The sequence below is a fragment of the Staurois parvus genome, unplaced genomic scaffold (genome assembly GCF_062004578.1).
Source record: "Staurois parvus isolate SC_StPar_1 unplaced genomic scaffold, SC_StPar_1.0 ptg000882l, whole genome shotgun sequence".
NCBI classification, from domain to species: domain Eukaryota; kingdom Metazoa; phylum Chordata; class Amphibia; order Anura; family Ranidae; genus Staurois; species Staurois parvus.
The window spans coordinates 363687-382805 of record NW_028318678.1 but is presented as its reverse complement, the minus strand read 5'-3'; the positions used below and the strand labels follow the sequence as shown (position 1 = coordinate 382805).

General features: G+C 44.1%; 1 protein-coding gene across 1 annotated transcript in view; it reads left to right on the top strand.

Moving 5' to 3' along the window:
* Positions 1-19119, top strand: part of GRAP (GRB2 related adaptor protein) — an 87820-nt gene that overhangs the window by 52770 nt on the left and 15931 nt on the right. The window contains exon 5 of the mRNA XM_089656013.1: positions 13658-13820. Coding sequence (XP_089512139.1) covers positions 13658-13820 — 163 coding nt within the window. The remainder of the gene's footprint in view (positions 1-13657; positions 13821-19119) is intronic.

Here is a 19119-nt window from a genome sequence, read left to right as displayed (position 1 = left end):
CGATGGATGTAGTCATTCTCAATGAACTCTCAAGGTGCTCATCAGATATTTGGGTTCTAATTTTGCCCTTCATGTTCTTCATCCATATAGTTGATCAAAAATATAGGTGCTGCCTAAAACTGATGACACAAATAAGGTGTGATTGTGAAGAGTGGGATATATTTTTCTTTGGAAAGATAAAACTTCTAAAAGTCCAGTAAGGAGACACTATGAACATTTTCTTCAGCCGTATGTGTTCACTAAGTGTAAGCACATTTTTACAAACAAATTCCAAAAAAAAGAATCAACATTTTTAAGTAAGTTTGTGATTTTGGGTTGGGCTGCATTCTTAGCCGTTGTGGGCCGCAGGTTGGACAACCCTCTCCTAAATATACAGAGTGAACTGGTTTTTGTCAACTCCTTTATATGAACCATTTGTAAAACACTCAACCCAAAGAACTGAAGTCCATGTCCTGTTTCTGTGGCCTCCAGACAAATACTAGCCATTGCACAGATTGTAGCCAAGCAGGTAGCACCACTCCATTAGTGGCGTTCACCTAGCGGCAGGCATCTGTCAATTAGTTTCTGGAAAATACAATTCTTTTATCAAGTCAATTGTTACGTCAAACCATCCGATCATTACAGCTATGGCCAACATTATACAGATTCACTGTCACTACTGTTGTTGAGTAACCTCTTACAGAGAGGTACTGTCCATCTTTTTCTTTATTCATAAAGTTCACAGAATTACCGTCAGAACATTTGCCACTTTTAGAAAACACAATTGCTGTCTGCATCTGCACAGGCTTTAAAATGGACTTTTCTTGGCTGAGGAAACCACATTTGCATCCATCTCGTAAGGTGGAGGTTGGGCGTCCTACCCTAGTGTTGTGAATTCTGAGGGGCACAATGCCTCCTGATTTAAAAGGGTCTATCTGGACATGGACTGGACAGACAGAGAGCAATCAGTGCAGATTCCCCCTGGATCTGACATCTTAGGGACGTCTAAGAATCACTAAGTTTGGGAGCCAGCTGTGAGCCATGGTTACAAGGTCATGGCACCCAATCATTTTTCTCTACCAAGCTTCTTAGGGAAGGTCTTCTGGCCAGTTTAGGAGCAATTTTTATATCACCTGCAAAGCCTGCTTTGTCTTGCACTTGGAATTTAGTTATTGATGTTACTTTTTTACTCCACAGAGACGATGGGTGCAGGTTCCTTGGGGTTTTTCCTGAATTGCAGGGGAGGATCTGTGCGTTCAGATTTTTTTCCTCTCCCCATGGGGATCACTCCTCAGTAAGACCCTTACCAAGTACTTAGTAGACCAGCTTTGGCTGGTCCCTATGGATAGGAGTCTATGGGGGAGATTTACTAAAACTGATGTACACAGAACCTGGTACAGCAGTGCATAGTAACCAATCAGCTTCTAGGTTTTATCGTCAAACTTAACCCCCCAGTCACATCAAAGCCGATTTTGAAATTGTGCGTCTTACAGTGAAGTTGCACGATTTCAAAATCGGGTGACCTGACGATTTCAGTTGCGATTTGCAAGACATCTGACATTTTTATGCAAATCCGACCAAGTTGGAACTGCACCGATATGACCAGGGGCGGACTGACAACTCATGGGGCCCCCGTGCAATAGGGGATCATGGGGCCCCTGCGTCTTTGCCCAAACTCATAAAAGCCTATGAAAAAGGGACCAGGGGCATCTCATGGCGCCCCCTACTGACCCCGTGCCCTCGGGCAGTGCCCGAGTTTCCAAATGGTCAGTCCACCCCTCGATATGACCGCTCTAATAGCGGACAATAGGGTGCGACTTGGCATATGATTTGCGAGTTGCATGGCATGCAAATCGCATGCCAAGTCGCACCCGATGTGACCGGGGTGTTAATCGAGCAAACTGAATTTAGAAGCTGGTTACTATGCAGAGTTGCACCAGATTCTGTGTGCATGAGTTTTAGTAAATCTCCCCCTATCTGTTTTCAGCCTAGGTGAGCTAGAGTTCCTTGCCCATCTCAGGAGCCTTGTGTCCCAGTAGGTTCTGGGATTTCAGAGGATAACCGCAGCACTCTAGGGCACTTTTTTTGTGTTGTGTGAATGTACGTCATTTTTTTTCTCATGGGTTTTTTTTTCTTACAATGCAAAGAATGCATAGCTTTTAGATTATTTTATTTATGTTTGGATGATCGCAGCTCTCAGCTAATATACCCTTCAGATGTTTATTAGAAACTCATAGGGCCACCAGGGATCTGCAATCAGCAGAATTGTCGCCATTGAGAAGTGTTCATCAAGCTCTTGACAGCTATGATTTGCGGGTGCTATAATTTTAATTGCACTTTATTTCTATGATGAGCGCCTATTAGATTACATTTATTGAGGACAGAAACAGAGGGTTACATCGTCCACACCCCACAGGTAATCCTCAGCCTTTGTGCCGGCTTCACATGATCAAAAGGAACTTTTTACTAATTGATGACAAGCCTTGTCACAAGATGTCTTTATGTGAAAGTGTCACTCACTGCCCAATATGTAATGATTAAATGTTATTCTCTTTCATAGAACGCATTGAGCAACCATGAAGATCCTATTTCCACACTTATTCAGTTCAGCAAATAACAATTTATAAATGCAGTGACCTGCAGCAACCAATCAGAATTCATGTTTAACCACTTGACCTCCAGAAGGTTTTGCTCCCTTCATGACCAAAGCGTTTTTTGCTATTCTGTACTGCACTACTTTAACTGGCAATTGCTCAGTCATGTAACACTGTTCCCAAATTAATTTTTTATCATTTTCTTCACACAAATAGAGCTTTCTTTTGGTGGTAGTTAATCACCACTGGAATTTTATTTTTTGTTATATAAAAAAAAAATACTGAAAAAACAGGCTTAAAATTTTGCAAACAATCTTTCTTCATAAATGTAGGCCAGAATGTATTCTGCTACATTTTTTTGGTAAAAATAACTAAAATCAGTGTATATTATTTAGTTTGTGTGAAAGTTAAAAAGTCTACAAGCTCTCTCATTTCTTGAGGCTCTTACATGCTAGGACAATACAAAAATACCCTAAATTAATTATCTAATTGGTTAATTAACTAATTTATGGAAAGTAGACAGTCAAATTTACTTAGTAAGAGGCATGCCTAGCTTTTTGAACATGTAATTTTTTTGGAAAATGAAGAAATTCCTCTTCAGGGAAGCCTACCCCACCCTCACCTAACAGCCGCTGCCCTTCCCTCCTCCTACCACTCCATCCCCGCAGCCGTTTCCTCCTGTGCCTCTACCCCCTCCCTCCTAGATTGTAAGCTCGAAAGAGTAGGGCCCTCTTACCCCTCGTGTACTGTTTGATGTTACTGTTCTGTTTCATGTATTGTCCCCCTCTATTGTACAGCGCTGAGCAAACCCTTTGGCGCTATATAAACTCGATAAATAAATAAATAAATTAAATAAAAAACATTTTTTCACATTTTTTTTACATACTGTTACCAGTGCAGTACAGTGTCATCATATGACTGGTGTGGCAGTGATCAGGAATACTGACTGGTGACAGTGTATGAAAAAATAAATTCTTTTTTACTTAACAGTTTTTTTACACTGTTATTGCTTATAACTGTTATCAGCAATAGTTTACTGTCATGAATGACTTTCCATTCATTACTCCTTGCTTATTGTTGATATGCTGTGATTGGCTACAGCTACTCACATGGTACAGGGTCACCAGGTACCATGTGATAGCTGTGGGCCAATCACAACAGTAAGCAAAACAGTCATGAGTGGAAGCCATTCATGATAGTTTTGTTTACATTGTAATCATGTGATCACCAACCAATCATAGCGATCACACGAGAGTGGCCGAGTGCTGTGATTTGCTGTGTCCGCCGGACACAGCAGTCATGGGATCGCACTGCTGTGCAGGGGCACACTAATGCGCATGTGCTAGGTGACGTACAGCTACATTGCCTAGCCTTTCTGTGCCACCCGTCTGCAGTAAATGTACTGTGGGCAGGTGGTATGCGGTTAATCGATGACACATTGATAAACTAAAATTTTATGTATAGACAGAACTGATTTTTGCTGTGACTGAAGAAGGGAAGCCCACCTTCCAGGAGGTCCTGCCTAGATCACACCCACTTCCCAAGCAGCCCTTTCCTAAATATGCAGGAACCGCCCACTTGCACCCATGATCTCCTCAGTTAATGCCCTTTTTTGAGTTAATTAAAAGCTTACTAATCAAATAATGTGATCCCAGGACACAGCCCTGGAGTGAGGACTGAGATACAGAACTGTCTTGGACAGTTGGCATCCTGTAAAAATGATCACTGAAGTATATAAAATGATGGTGCATTCTTCTTGGAGGGTGATATCACAGTGTGCATGATCTTAGATGCACATTTTGGCCTTGACAAGCACACCTATATAATTCCATAAACCAGCCATTCTCAACCAGGGTTCAGTGGAATATTAGGGTTCCTCCAAAGGTTGCTGGGGATTCTTTGAGCAGTGGCTGATTGACCTCTCATTTGATGGGACCCACATAATGCCACGTTCAATGCTACTTGGCAGAACCAGCTGCACGAGCCCAATGATTATTATAGCTGTCTGTAAGGAGGGCATTCTACCCACTGACCCCCAATGTAAGGGTGATTCTTACCCAATGACCACCAATGTAAGGGTGATTCTTACCCAATGACCCCCAATGTAAGGGTGATTCTTACCCAATGACCACCAATGTAAGGGTGATTCTTACCCAATGACCACCAATGTAAGGGTGATTCTTACCCAATGACCACCAATGTAAGGGTGATTCTTACCCAATGACCACCAATGTAAGGGTGATTCATACCCAATGACCACCAATGTAAGGGTGATTCTTACCCAATGACCCCCAATGTAAGGGTGATTCTTACCCACTGACCACCAATGTAAGAGTGATTCTTACCCAATGACCACCAATGTAAGGGTGATTCATACCCAATGACCACCAATGTAAGGGTGATTCTTACCCAATGACCACCAATGTAAGGGTGATTCTTACCCAATGACCACCAATGTAAGGGTGATTCTTACCCAATGACCCCCAATGCAAGGGTGATTCTTACCCAGTGACTACCAATGTAAGGGTGATTCTTACCCAATGACCACCAATGTAAGGGTGATTCTTACCCAATGACCCCCAATGCAAGGGTGATTCTTACCCAATGACCACCAATGTAAGGGTGATTCTTACCCAATGACCCCCAACAAACTGACCATTTGGAAACTCGGGCACTGCCTGAGGGGCCAGGGTCAGTAGGGGGCCCCATGAGATGCCCTCGGTACCTTTTTTCATACGCTTTTTTGAGTTTGGGCAAGGACACAGGGGCCCATGATCCCCTATTGCCCGGGGGCCCCATGAGTTGTCTGTCCACCCCTGACAAGAAGTGAGCTCCACAGCTCTAAGATGCAAATTTAAAAAAAAAAAATGTTTTTGATACTCAATGCTTCAGCAAACTAAGGCCTTGTTTACATGGGCGTACTGAATAGGTGTGCATAGGTGTTCATGTATCCACGCATGCAGGTGTGGGTCACCGAATGTAGACAGTGTGAGGTCGGGTCTACGCATCTGCACCCACACAGATGACAAACTGGAAGCGGCGGCTGTGTCTGTGCAGCCGCTGCATCCCAAATGACATGGATGCTTTCTTGCAGACAGCAAATGGTAACAGCAGTGTATGCATGCAGAGTGTACCTTCATAAGATCTGTTAAAGTGGAATTTCACCCTCTCAATCAATATTAACTATTTTTAATCCTTATTCTACTAGCATTGGTAAATGAATAGGGAAGTATATTATATTTACTTGTTATTAAACTCTTTTTTTTTTTTTTTTACATTAACCCCCGGTTCACATATATGCGGCCGTGCATGTGCGGCATGAGCACGAGAGCCCATTCATTTGAATGGACTCCCGTGCCCTGTGACACACAGGGAAGAAGTCCCTGCACTTCTTCTGAAAACGCAGCCGCACGGGAACCTCGGTTCCCAGTACATTTGTGTTTTCCAGTGTGGGCGGCGTGCCATTAGAACTAATGGCACCCGCCCACAGGTCCGGATTCTTCTGTGCGGGTGGTGCGGCTGCGTGGATTTTCGTGCGGATCCGCAGCGGCATCACCCGCACAGATGTGAGCCTAGGGTACTCTCAGGTTCCTGGCCTAGGCCAAAATGATGCCATACATCCCAGGAGTATTCAGAAGGGGAGGATGGGGTTTTCTCAGAAGAACACCCTCCTGCCTGCATGCCTTAGCTGAGGGCAGATGGATTCTAGGAAGCAAATTCAACATGAATCATCTGTGCTCACTTAAGATGGCCACTTCCAGAAATGCTTGAGGATGTTTTTCAAAGTGCTTTCTCAGCAAAGTAAGGAGACATATGGATAGGTGAGCTTGCTTTAACCACTTGAGCTCTGGAAGGTTTTACCCCCTTCATGACTAGGCCATTATTTTCCTATTTTGCACTGCGCTAACTTGACAGGTAATTGCTCTGTCATGCAATGCTGTACCCAAACAAAATATATATAATTTTTTCACACAAATAGAGCTTTCTTTTTTGGTATTTGATTACCACTTTTTTTGTGATTTAAATAAAAAAAGAACAAAAAGTTTAGTAAAAAAAATATTTTTTGCTCTCTGCTAAAAAAAATATCCAATAAAATTTTTTAAAAAAATCTCTTTAATTTAAAAATTTCTTTATACATTTTGGACAAAATATATTCTGCTACATGTCTTTGGTAAAAAAAACAAACAAACATCCCAATATGTGTATATTGATTGGTTTGCGTGAAAGTTATAGCGTCTACAAACGATGTTTTATATACATTGGAATTTTTATTTATTTATGTTTATACTATGGTGATACTGGTGGTGATCAACTACTTGATCTTGATTGTCAATACAGAGCTCTGGGCTGTGATTGGACACAGCTGTTCAGCAGGTCCCGGCCATCAATCATTGGCTGGAAGCTGCCTGTCGGCGGGAGGGGGTGGGGCACACATGCGCACTCCCTAAACAAGGAAGCAAGCAGCGATGTACCAGTACCAGTACATCACTGTGCCTGCACAGGCCGGAAGGCAGTCTGGAAGTGGTTAAATATTACAAATGAATTAAAGTGGAGCTCCACCCAAAAGGGGAAGTTCCGCTTTAAGGACTGCTGCCCCGCTCCCCATTAATGATTGGCACCTTTTGGGGGCGGGTACCTGAATTTGACAGGAACCCACCTAGGCGATCGGAAGCGGAAGGTGTCCTCCCTCCCTGTAGTGTTGTGGGACAGATGACAGGTCCCAGAAGACTACAGGACCATTCATGAAGCACAGCACTACTCGCGCATGCGCAGTGGGTACCTGGCTGTGAAGCCGCAAGCTGTCACAGCCGGGTGCCCACACTGAAGATGCCGGCCTCCTGGAATACAGGACGGCCGGTGAAACAGGCTGTGGGGACACACCACGGGACCGAGGGACAGGTAAGTGGCTGTTTTTTAAAAGTCATCAACTACAGTTTTTGTAGCTGCTGACTTTTAATTTTTGACAGGGTGAGTGGAACTCCGCTTTAAAGACTGTTTTCTGTTTGTGATGCTCAGTGTAGTTTTGCTTGAAGGGATTGCATTTGCTGGGAGTGCAAACAGCTGCATTGTCATGCAAACGCACAACACAAACATGCCTATCATTTCCATAGTCATTTCTTTCCCTGCCTTTGCAATCTTCCTCTTAGTGAATCCAGTCCTCTGTCTGCAGTTTGTGGAGGAGAAAATCCACTAGAACAGAAGTGTCAGTGTTTTAGTGAAGCTGTACAGCTTGTTTTTCCAATCCATCCAAAGCTCAGACTGATCCACATTCTATTCTCGCTAAGCAGCCTAAGTATCAAAATATCATTAGTGTTCCAGTCTAACTGGTATCCCTGCTCATTATTGCATTCCTTGTATCTGAAAGCAACTTGTTTTTTGTTACAAAGTAATATCCAGTTGCTATTTAGTTAGAAGTAACCCAAACTGAATGTTACTATATCATAAACAATTGACATTTTTTTTTAAATAAAATACTTTTCATTTATTCTTGGTTGCTTCTTAGTGCTGCTGATCTCCTGCAGTATCTTTGCAGCCACTTCATGTTTACATGCCCTTCATCAAAGTCTGCACTTCCCAGGGCAGGTTTCACCAGTGGTGACAATAGTGGACCATGCCTGTGCAATGTGTGTTGAAATGGCCATTTGTACTGTCCATGGAAACCCTGTGGGTAGGGGCGGACTGACAACTCATGGGGCCCCCCGGGCGATAGGGGATCATGGGGCCCCTGTGTCCTTGCATAACTCAAAAAAGACTATGAAAAAGGTACCAGGGGCACCTCATGGGGCCCCCTACTGACCTTGGGCCTTCGGACAGTGCCCAGGGGATCATGGGGCCCATGTGTCCTTGCCCAAACTCAAAAAAGCCTATGAAAAAGGTACCAGGGGCATCTCATGGGGCCCCCTACTGACCCCGGGCCCTCGGGCAGTGCCCAAGTTTCCAAATGTTCAGTCCACCCCTGCCTATGGGAGAGGATGATGACACAAGAGGGAAATTTGGAGACAGGAAGTGTTGTCACTTTATATCAGGAAGTCTAGGGAAAAGAATCTTCATGGTAGGATCACCAGGCGTAACTTTAATAAAAAACTGCAGATTTAAAAATATTGAAAACTGCTTTTGAACTGCCACTGACATGCCAAAGCTTAGATGAAATCTGCATGTGTGGCGTGGCGGAGCGGAGCTGTGATGGACTGTAACACATGTTCTGTGCTGCAGGTGCACTTACACAGCTTTCCAGCACTGTGACCACACTGTCACAGACAACTCCTGGTCACCGTTTATGATTGAGAGCCAGGAGGACAGGCTGCTGATCACATGACTACTATAACAGCCAATCTCACTGATCACATGATCAGGGGACCAAAAAAATGCCTCCAGTGTTAAGAGCCACTTAAAGGGCCAGCAGTAGCCAGCAATAGGGGAGTCATGATTGGGTATACGGTAACCCCTTGCCCTCTGGAGGATTTATTCCCCTTCCTGACCAGACCATTTTATGCAATATGGCGCTGCGTTACAACTGTGTGGTCTTGCAACGCTGTACATAAATTAAATTTATGTCATTTTTTTCCCCACAAATAGAGCTTTCTTTCGGTGGAATTTGATAACCTCTGCATTTTTTATTTTTTGCGCTGTAAACAAAAAAAGACTGACAGTTTTGAAAAAAAAAACAATATTTTGGACTTTTTGCTATACAACATCCAATAGAAAAAAATTTAAAAATCAAATTTATTCATAAATTTAGGCCAAAATGTATTCTGCTCCGCCAATAGCAGCCCAGAAATGCAAATCACACATATATATATATATTATATATATGTGTCATTTTGCGCAGCCCTGCCGACCTGTAGAAGTACTTTGCTATAGGGCGGAGGGCAAGTGGTTAAAATGTCTCCAGTTTTGAGCAAAAAAAACGTATAATTTTTGTATAGTGCCTTTGTTACAGTTTTTTCCTAATTACTACAAATGACAGGTGGATGAGTATGCCTGGTGAATACATATTCACAAAGCAATCCAGAATGTACTATTCATAAAGTGACCAAGCAAAGTGAAACTTTGACAAAGACTCAAGGGTGCTATTAAGAATGTAGCACATATCCCAAAAATCAAAGGATGGATCCCATGAAGCTGCACATCAATCCAGTCCCGCTGGTATTGGAATGAATGGCAGTCTCAGCCTGGGCTCCTGCCAGACCACGCCCCCAATGCGGTTCGCTCAGAGCTTAATCATGGGGATCCATAGATGTGTGGGATCATGGGAACCATTCTTTGCTTAACAGTTGCTTGGAGCTGAGATGAACTCCTTCCCTGGCCTGCACTCATAGTGGTGGACACAGGATTGCTTTTCCTTGTAGCCTGAGCGGCACACATTTTCCATTACCGCTTCACAGCATATCCCCAAAAAAGTGGAGAGCGATCACCAAATTATCCCCACTTTAAAAAAATGATTTGCTCTCAACATGACTCGCTAGATCTTCTCTCTCTAATGTGTTTTGCTCATATAGACCTTAAAGTGGTTCTAAAGCCTTAAATCGGAGTTCCACTCACTCTGTAAAAAAATACAAGTCAGCAGCTACAAAAACTGTAGCTGATGACTTTTAAAAAACAGCCACTCACCTATCCCACGATCCCGTGTTGCCCCCCGGCAGCATGTTTCACTGACCGTCCTGTATTCCAGGAAGCCGGCATCTTCAGTGTGGGCACCCGGCTGTGATAGCTTGCGGCTTCACAGCCAGGTACCCACTACGCATGCGTGAGTAGCACTGCACTTCCTAAATGGTCCTGTTGTCTTCTGGGACCTGTCACGTGTCCTACAAGACTTCGGGGAGGGAGGGTAGGAGGACAACTTCCGTTTTCGATTGCCTAGGCGATCGCAGGGGAAGTGGGATCCGGTACCTGTCAAATTCGGGTACCCGTTGCCCCCCGCTCCCCAAAGGTGCCAAACCTTAATAGGGAGCGGGGTACCAATCTTTAAAGCAGAACTTCCCCTATTGGCTGGAACTCCGCTTTAAGGATTTTCACCTTAATGCATTCTATGTATTGGGGTGAAAAACCTTCTGTGTTGTAGGTCCCCCCCAAGCTCCCCTTTTTTCATACCTAAGCCCAATCCAATCCAGCGATGGGCACAAGAGCAGGATGTCACCCTCCTCATTGGGCAGATTGATAGCAGCGGGAGCCATTGGCTCCCGCTGCTGTCAATCAAATGCAGTGACGCTCGCTCTGTGTCAATGGATGCAGACAGGGCAGCTCAGGAGCGAGCCAGAATGGGTGCCCCCAAGGGCACTCACAGAAGAGGAGGGGCCAGGAGCGCCGGCAGGGGACCAAAGAAGAGAAGGATTGGGGCTGCTTTGTGCAAAAGCATTGCACACAGCAGGTACATATAGACATGTTTTTTACTGTAGCCTCCCTAGCGGTCTGATTATGTTCCTGTGCTCAAAGCGGTACATTTTTTTACATGGAAATATGTATTTTTTTTATTGTAGGCCTGTAATTTTTAGGAATAACTCACTGAAATCTGCCCGAACAAGAGTCTAGTAAAACATCCCGGGTATGATAAAATTTGAAACACGAAATCATAAATTATAATTTAATAAATAATCATAAAAAATAATAATATAATAATAATACATTTAATTCAATAAGATAATAAAACCAAAAACACTGAAATTTGAAATATAGCGCCAAGTTCGCACATCGCTGAGCAAAGTCGCAGCATCGTTTTCAGTGTCTGATGAGGAATTTCCCCACGAATCATTATCACTCAATTCTGCAAGTGGTTCTGATTTACTATCACTGTTCTCTAGCCGGTCTAAAACCGCTTTTGACCTAAAGGGACGCTTTTTGGACGCCATGGACGTTTCTCAGTTTCAAGGCAGAAAGAACAGTAAAAATGCAGGCAGGGGGCGACGGACAAAGCACTCGGGACAACATTTTTGTGAAATGGTTTGATACAGGAATGTTATACTATGTGATTTTAGTGAATGTCACATTTTTAAATTTCCCACCTTTCCGTCCCCCGTACGTCCCGACGCTCACAGGGAAGGGAACCCAGAAGACAGATGCCAGCATCGGTCGGAGGACATTGCCGGGGACACTGCAGGGGTGACATCGCGGGAGCGCAGGACAAGGTAAGTGAAGAAGAGATCCCGGAGCAACGCTGCAGTGTATTCCCGAGTGTAGCTCGGGGTTACCGCATGTGGTGATGAAACTTTACCCCGAGCGACACTTGGGAATACCTCCAGGGGGGTTAATTTTTAAAAAAAACCTAAGGTTTAATATCACTTTAATCATAGAGGAAGGTAGTTATTTTGGAATCTGACATAATAATGCAACTACATAAGACTAGAAGCATCCTGGTGATTTTTAGTAGCAAAACTTTGCTAACAAGAATGCTAGTTACTAATCACTACAAGTATCGTTCCATCATCGCACATATGGGCTCTGTACGGAGGGAGTCACACAGGTTACATTTGGAGCATTGTGTGATCATTAGTGATTAATCTCTACTACATTCTACATGTGTAACTCACTCCATAAAGAGCCATGAGTTCTAACTGTGTAACAAAAGACTATTTAATCACAAGTCATTATATATTATATGCAGTTGTGCTATGAAAGAACACCCTCACTGAAAAACAGCAGCATCACTGCGGTTCGGTGTTATAGTTACCGACATCTTTTTTGGACAAGGTCTTTGCAAATTAAATTGCCAGTTAGGGCACTGGGAGAAAGAAACGATTGGTTGCTGTATTATTTATTATTTATTTATTTATCTAGTTTATATAGCGCCAAAGGGTTTGCTCAGCGCTGTACAATAGAGGGGGAACAATACATGAAACAGTACAGTAACATCAAACAGTACACGAGGGGTAAGAGGGCCCTACTCTTTCGAGCTTACAATCTAGGAGGGAGGGGGTAGTGGTACAGGAGGAAATGGCTGTGGGGGATGGAGTGGTAGGAGGAGGGAAGGGCAGCGGCTGTTAGGTGAGGGTGGGGTAGGCTTCCCTGAAGAGGTGGGTTTTCAGGGAGCGCCTGAAGGTGAGGAGGGAAGGTGACAGTCTGGTGGATTGGGGTAGTGAGTTCCAGTAAGAGAAATTTCAAGTGGAACTTCACTCTCTCAGTCAACATTGACTATTTTTGTATTTCAATGGTTTTTATTAATTAATAACAATTAACACAGGAGCAACAAATCACGCCCACGCAGGGGCTATCAATTGCACATAAAAGAATTAGAAAATTAAAGAAATCAGTGCTCTAACACCAACAGGGCAAAAGATTGCCCAACATTGACTATTTTTATTCCTCATGCTGCTAGCATTAGTAAATAGATAGGAAGGTATATATTTTATTTACTTGTTATAAACTTTTTTTACATTTCTTCAGTTACTTCCTGGTTTCCAGGCCTAGGAGGTAAATTATGTCACACATCCCAAGAGTCTTCAGGAGGGAAGGAGGGTTATTTTTTTTTCAGCTAAGCACACCCTCCTGCCTGCATGCGTGAGCTAAGGGCAGATGGATTCCAGGAAGGTACCGCTACATGAATCACCTGCCCTTACTTAAGATGGCCATGGGCAGAAATGCTGGGGGGGTTAAGTGATTTCATAGCAAAATAAAGCATGAATGGATGGGGGAGTTTGCTTTAAATATTAACCCCTTGGCGCCAGCACCTCCCAGCCTCCCTTTAAGGGTTTCAGGAGGCGGGGCGGTTTTTTAGTGTCATGTGATTCGCTGTCACATGATCAGGAAAGGTCCCGATTGCAAGAGGAGGTCGGGACCTTTCCGTGAGTACCGGACATGTGTGCTGGGAGCACGCTCTCAGCATATATGTTTTTCCTAAGTGCACGCAAATGTGCAGCCGCTCGGCATCAAGGCCCAGACGCCAGGAGGCCGCACATTTGTGCACCAAGAGGTTAAAAATTAATTAAATAGCGTTTTTGGTTTGTGGTGCTCAGATACAGCGTAGTTCTGCTTTAATTTTTCTGTGATCCAGCGGAGAACCCTCTCCTCTCTGCCATGTCTTTTTTTTTCAGCATGAAGTTCCTATGTTGTGCTATCAGTTTAATATTCTCCCATTTGTTCCTTATCCCCAGTTATGGCCATCATGTGCAGCATTTTAAGGTTCTTCGAGAAAAATCTGGAATTTACTACCTGTGGGAAACCAAATTTGGCTCGCTCAATGAACTTGTGGAATTTTATCGATCGAGTTCCATTGCCAAGACCCATCCGGTGCTACTACGGGATGAAGAGGAGAAGGTAAAGATTTTGAAAGGTTAAACAGGTCCACCCTACGTGCTTCAATCATGTATTGTAATCCCAATTTGAGACAAAACATGATTTTTTATTTTGGTTAAATTATGGAATGACTGGATTTTTTTTAATTGCAATTTATTTCCATTTTTGTTGGGTTTTTGTTTTTTTGGTACTGCTTGCCTGTTTGATGTTACCCTCGGTTCACACTAGTGCTGTTTTGCGGGCTGCAGCATGGCAATACATTTAAATGGGCTACTGTGCCTCGCAAAATTATTATTATTATTATTATACAGTATTTATAAAGAGCCAATAGTTCGCTCAGCGCTGTACATTACAAAGGGGGACAGAACATGTGACAGAACAATACCAATACAATGCAAAACATGAGGGGATTGAGGGCCCTGCTCTTTGGAGCTTACAATCTAGGAGGGAGGGGATAGTGGTACAGGAGGAGATAGCTGTGGGGGATGGAGTGGTAGGAAGAGTGAAGGAGGTTAGCAGGGGGTGGGGTAGGCTTCCCTGAAGAGATGGGTTTTCAGGGTGCGCCTAAAGGAGAGGAGAGTAGGTGATAATCTGATGGGTTGGGGCAGGGAGTTCCAGAGGATGGGTGACGCCCTGGAGAAGTCCTGGAGGCAGGCATGGGAGGAGGAGACCAGGGAACTAGAGAGAAGGAGGTCTTGTAAGGAGCGGAGTGTGCGTGTTGGGTGGTACTTGGATATTAGGTTGGTGATGTAGTTCGGGGCAGTATGGTGGACGGCTTTGTACGTCAGTGTTAGGATTTTGAATTTGATCCGTTGCGCAATCGGAAGCCAGTGGAGTGATTGGCAGAGGAGGGTGGCGGAGATGGAGCGGTTGGAAAGGTGAATGAGTCTGGCAGCCGTATTCAGGATCAACTGAAGCGGGGATAGCCAGCGGCGAGGCAGGCCAGTGAGGAGGGAGTTGCAGTAGTCGAGTCGTGATATGATGAGGGAGTGGATGAGCTGTTTAGTGGTTTCTGGGGTTAGGAACGTGCGGATTTTGGCGATGTTGCAGAGGTGGAGTCTGCACGAAATGAAGTGAAAAGGTCCCTGCATCTTTCCAGGAGTCGCAGCCCGCACTGCAGTGCGGTTCCCAGTGCGGGTGAGATTTCCAGTGCGGGCGGTGTGCCATTAAGACTAATGCCACCAACCCACATGTCCCGCGTTTTGTGTGCAAGTGGTTGCAGCTCCAGGACAAAGTGCGGGTTCCGCTGCGGCTTCCGCCTGCACTAGTGTTATCTGAGGGTAAAGCTGGAAATGTCCCAGAAGAATTTCATTGGAACGTTCATGTGAAAAGTAAGACAATTGCGTATCAGAACATTCAATTTTGCCATCATTTAGTCAACTAATTTCACTCAAAAGGCCTTACATTTTCATCTACCTAGGATAAGGGTCTAGTATAGATGAAGGGAATCCCCAGCTGTTTGTTTACATACAGGAGTGAAGTGTCGGGGAGCTGTCTTTTGCTGGCAATTAACCTGAATGTTTGTATTGTAAATGTCAGTTTTTGCTGTGTTAGGTTGCACCCATCATCAGGCATGTTGTATAAAGGATTTTTGCATTTCTAATGTCACATTAACATTGCTGCTCCCTTCAAAACTGAAATTTTTTTAAAACTTTTTGTGCTCTCTTACATGTCCCCAGGGCAGTCCCCAGCCCTCTCTGCCATTTCTTTGACAATCTCTTGCCTATTAGCCTAGAAAATTGCCATTATTGGTTTTTACATTCAGTCCCAATTGACTTAATTGGGATTCATAATCAGCACTGAATTAATGTATTTTCCTGAAATACTGCAATCGGGAAAATTCTGCAATTTGGTAACTGGATGGACCTAACAATCATGGGAAATACACAATAGACACAATATAGGGTTGATTTGTGATGGCTATGAGAACACTTGGAACATTCGCGAAGGCAAATTGTTTTATAAGCAGACAGCATACACCAGGGGTGTCAAACTCAATTTCATTGTGGGCTGCTTCAGCATTATGGTTGCCCTCAAAGGGCCAGATGTATCTGTAAGATTAGATGTCCTGAGCACCCCACTCCCCCTTATGTCAGATGACAAGAAGCCCCCCCACCGTCAGAAGTTAAAATTCCCCCACCCTCACTTACATCACAGTGCTTCCCCCCTTACCTTGTGCTGCTGTCAGGAGGAAGCTGGGGGCAGAGCTGGGAAGCAGAAAGTGTAGAGTCTGAAGGAGGACCAGAGGAGGGCTGGAGTCTGCTAAATGCCGAGACCAGGGGAGGCAAAGACAAGGGGTTGCTATGGCTGCACAGAGAGGAGCAGGATCTGTAGGAGGAGCTCTATCCTCCTCTGTGCTGAGACGGAGGGGAGGGCAGAGACTAGCCTCTCCCTGGCTGCACAGAGAAGCACAGAATCTGGTGGAGGAGTTCTGTCCTCCTCTCTGCTGCTGAGACAAAATGGGAACAGAGACTAGGTGGGTGCCGCAACTGCAAGAGAAGTGCGAGGGCCACATGGAATGTCCTGGCGGGACGGATTTGGCCCGTAAGCCTTGCGTTTGACACATGTGCCATAGTATGTCTCTTCTGCAGTAAAAAGTCTAACATTTTGCAGATTTTCAGTTCCTATTAAGTAATATTTAATGGAAAGGCACAGCCACATTGTCCCGTATTATATTTCTGTGATCAGAGGTTAGACAAGGTTATCTTGGTGTTTATAGATGACCTGTCAGTGAAATCTCTCAGGCTCTTCCTATTCAATTACACATTATAAACAGGATAAGAGTCGTCCTTTAAACTTTTCGCTCTCTTTGTGTCCCGGCATTTACGAGCAGAACTGAGTTCACAACTCACAATAAAATCCTTGGCTGCGGCACTGTGTTATTATTTTGATATTAACTCTCATCCAATCAGGCACCGCTGTTGCCTTTTTACAGGTGGCAAACCCTAAGCGTATAACGCTGTAAAGATTCACCCAGATGAAAAGCCACATACCAATAATTACTGACATGCTTCAGGCACTTGGATCTGCCCAGCTTGTACATAGGCTGAACATCAAGCTCACTGGAGAAAAGCACATTGAGAGGTGGCATGGTGTGTTTATAACGGAGGAGCCCCGGGGCTGGTCACACAGGCAGATTTTGTTTGCCAACATGGTGTGAGGGTGTTCCTAATGGGGTTTAAAGCGGAGTTCCACCTGAAAAAAAAAAATAAAACTCAGCAGCTACAAAAACTATAGCTGCTGACTTTTAAAATACAGACACTTACCTATCCCTCGGTCCAGCAGTGCCCTCACCACCGCTGCTTTCACCGGCTGTCTTCTCTTCCTGGCGCCGGCATCTGTAGTGTGGGCAGCTTACGGCTTCACAGCCGGGTGCCCACTGCGCATGTGCGAGAAGCGCTGCACTTTGTGAATGGCCCCGTAGTCTTCTGGAACCCGTCACATGTCCCAGAAGACTACGAGGAGGGAGGGGGGGGGGGACAACTTCCGCTTCCAATCGCCTAGGTGATCGCAGCGAAAGTGGGAGCGGGTACCTGTCAAATTCGGGTACCCCCTCCCCCCCACTCCCCAAATGTGCCAATCCTTAATGGGGAGCGGGGGACAAAGGCCTAAAGTGGAGCTTCCCCTTTTGGGTGAAACTCTGCTATAAGTTATATCAATTATTTAGAAATGGTTTGATGAAGGCATCCAGGTCTCCTTATTTTGAGCATTGCTTGTGATTTGTGTGCTGTTATAGAATTGCAGGTGGTCAGCACTTTAAGTGCTTGATTTCACATAGGGAAATATTCCAGCCTGTTGGAAAGAGGAAAGATTCAGGACTGATTGTCCATGGAGAAGGAGCAGTTCTTGGTCTTTTGGATCAAGTATGAAATAAACTCAGTGTGTACCCAATGCTGATGTAAAAGAAATAAACATCAACCAAGGTCAAAAAGAAAAGACCACCTTGGTCAGTCCTGTTTGGACAAATGAGACCCAGTCCTAAGAGAAAGAATAGCCAGAGTGGTTTAGATGGGACTAGATCCTAAATTCTCCGTCTCATTCCATAAGGCCTTAGGATTGCACATCTCAAAGTATAATGAATGACTTGAATCAGCTGTTCACCAAACCAGAAGACTTCTAGGTGATCTTTCTGGCAAGACAATAGGAAGAGGCTGAGTTTTGGATTTTACTGGTCTGGCGTGTTCTTCATATGTCCAAACTCACTATTCCCAATGCACATGTTCTGTGAGTATGAAAAGGTGCTGCAGCGACCACCATCTGGAAACCGAAGATATTCAAAGCGAAAAGTATGTCACCAGCACACCAAAGATCTCCAGAACAAATCCAAAGTTTTATGGAGTCATCTGGTTTAAAGAACATTGAATTACTTTATTTCACCGAAATTCATTTTGGGTCATATAAAATAATTCGATATTCATTAAACTAGATGACTCTGACCCATTCTTAGACATCTAACCATGGCAGCCTCTGCTGATCGGACTACCGACAGGTTACATTTACAGACTCCTTTTGAACTTACCGGGACATTTTGGTCACCTTGGGTACTGAAGAACCTTGTCCCAGCACTGGTGGACCTCTTCAATATACTGTGCTATAAACCCTATATCCCAGACTGCTGAATTCTGTACGCTATAGTGTTCTTTCATACCACTAAGAATGCTTTTTGGAATTCAGTATTTCCTCCCATTCAACAAATCAGCACACTGTGGGGAGATCGGGAATGGTCTGTTCTTTGCAGTTTCAACAAGCGGAAACAGCAAGAAGTGGGCAACTCATTTGACTCGTGATCTGCTGGGCTTTCCTTTGAAGGCGAGGCCCCAGTACAATGCCTACCTCATTCTCTAGTTGAGTATCAGGGGAACTCAGTTGGGTTTCACTTCTGCTACCAACTAGCAGAGCCCATGGGACCTCTGAGTCGGTAGATGCAGGTGGGGACAGCCATGCATGGAAGGTGCATTCATGCTATATTCATTCTGTCTAGAGGCGTTTGTTCTGTTCTATTTCCACTTCACTTTTTAACAAATAAAAAATATTGACATGTGAGGTTTCTATAGGGGAAGTGTAACAATACCGGTCATTTTTTATATATCTTTTTATGATTATAAAATAATACCAATCAATAGTAACAGCTGGTGGTACATTATAGTGCCGCTTTATTTGGTATTTCATGGGAACAGGTTCAGGCTTGTACGTCTTTGGAGTTCGTTGTTTCCTTTTACTCCCTCACGATCTTTACAATTGACTTCTCCTTTTTCTTTTTTCTCTTCCCTGTAGACTTTTTTCTTCTTTTTTTCTGTTTGGGTTTGTTTTTTTATTTATT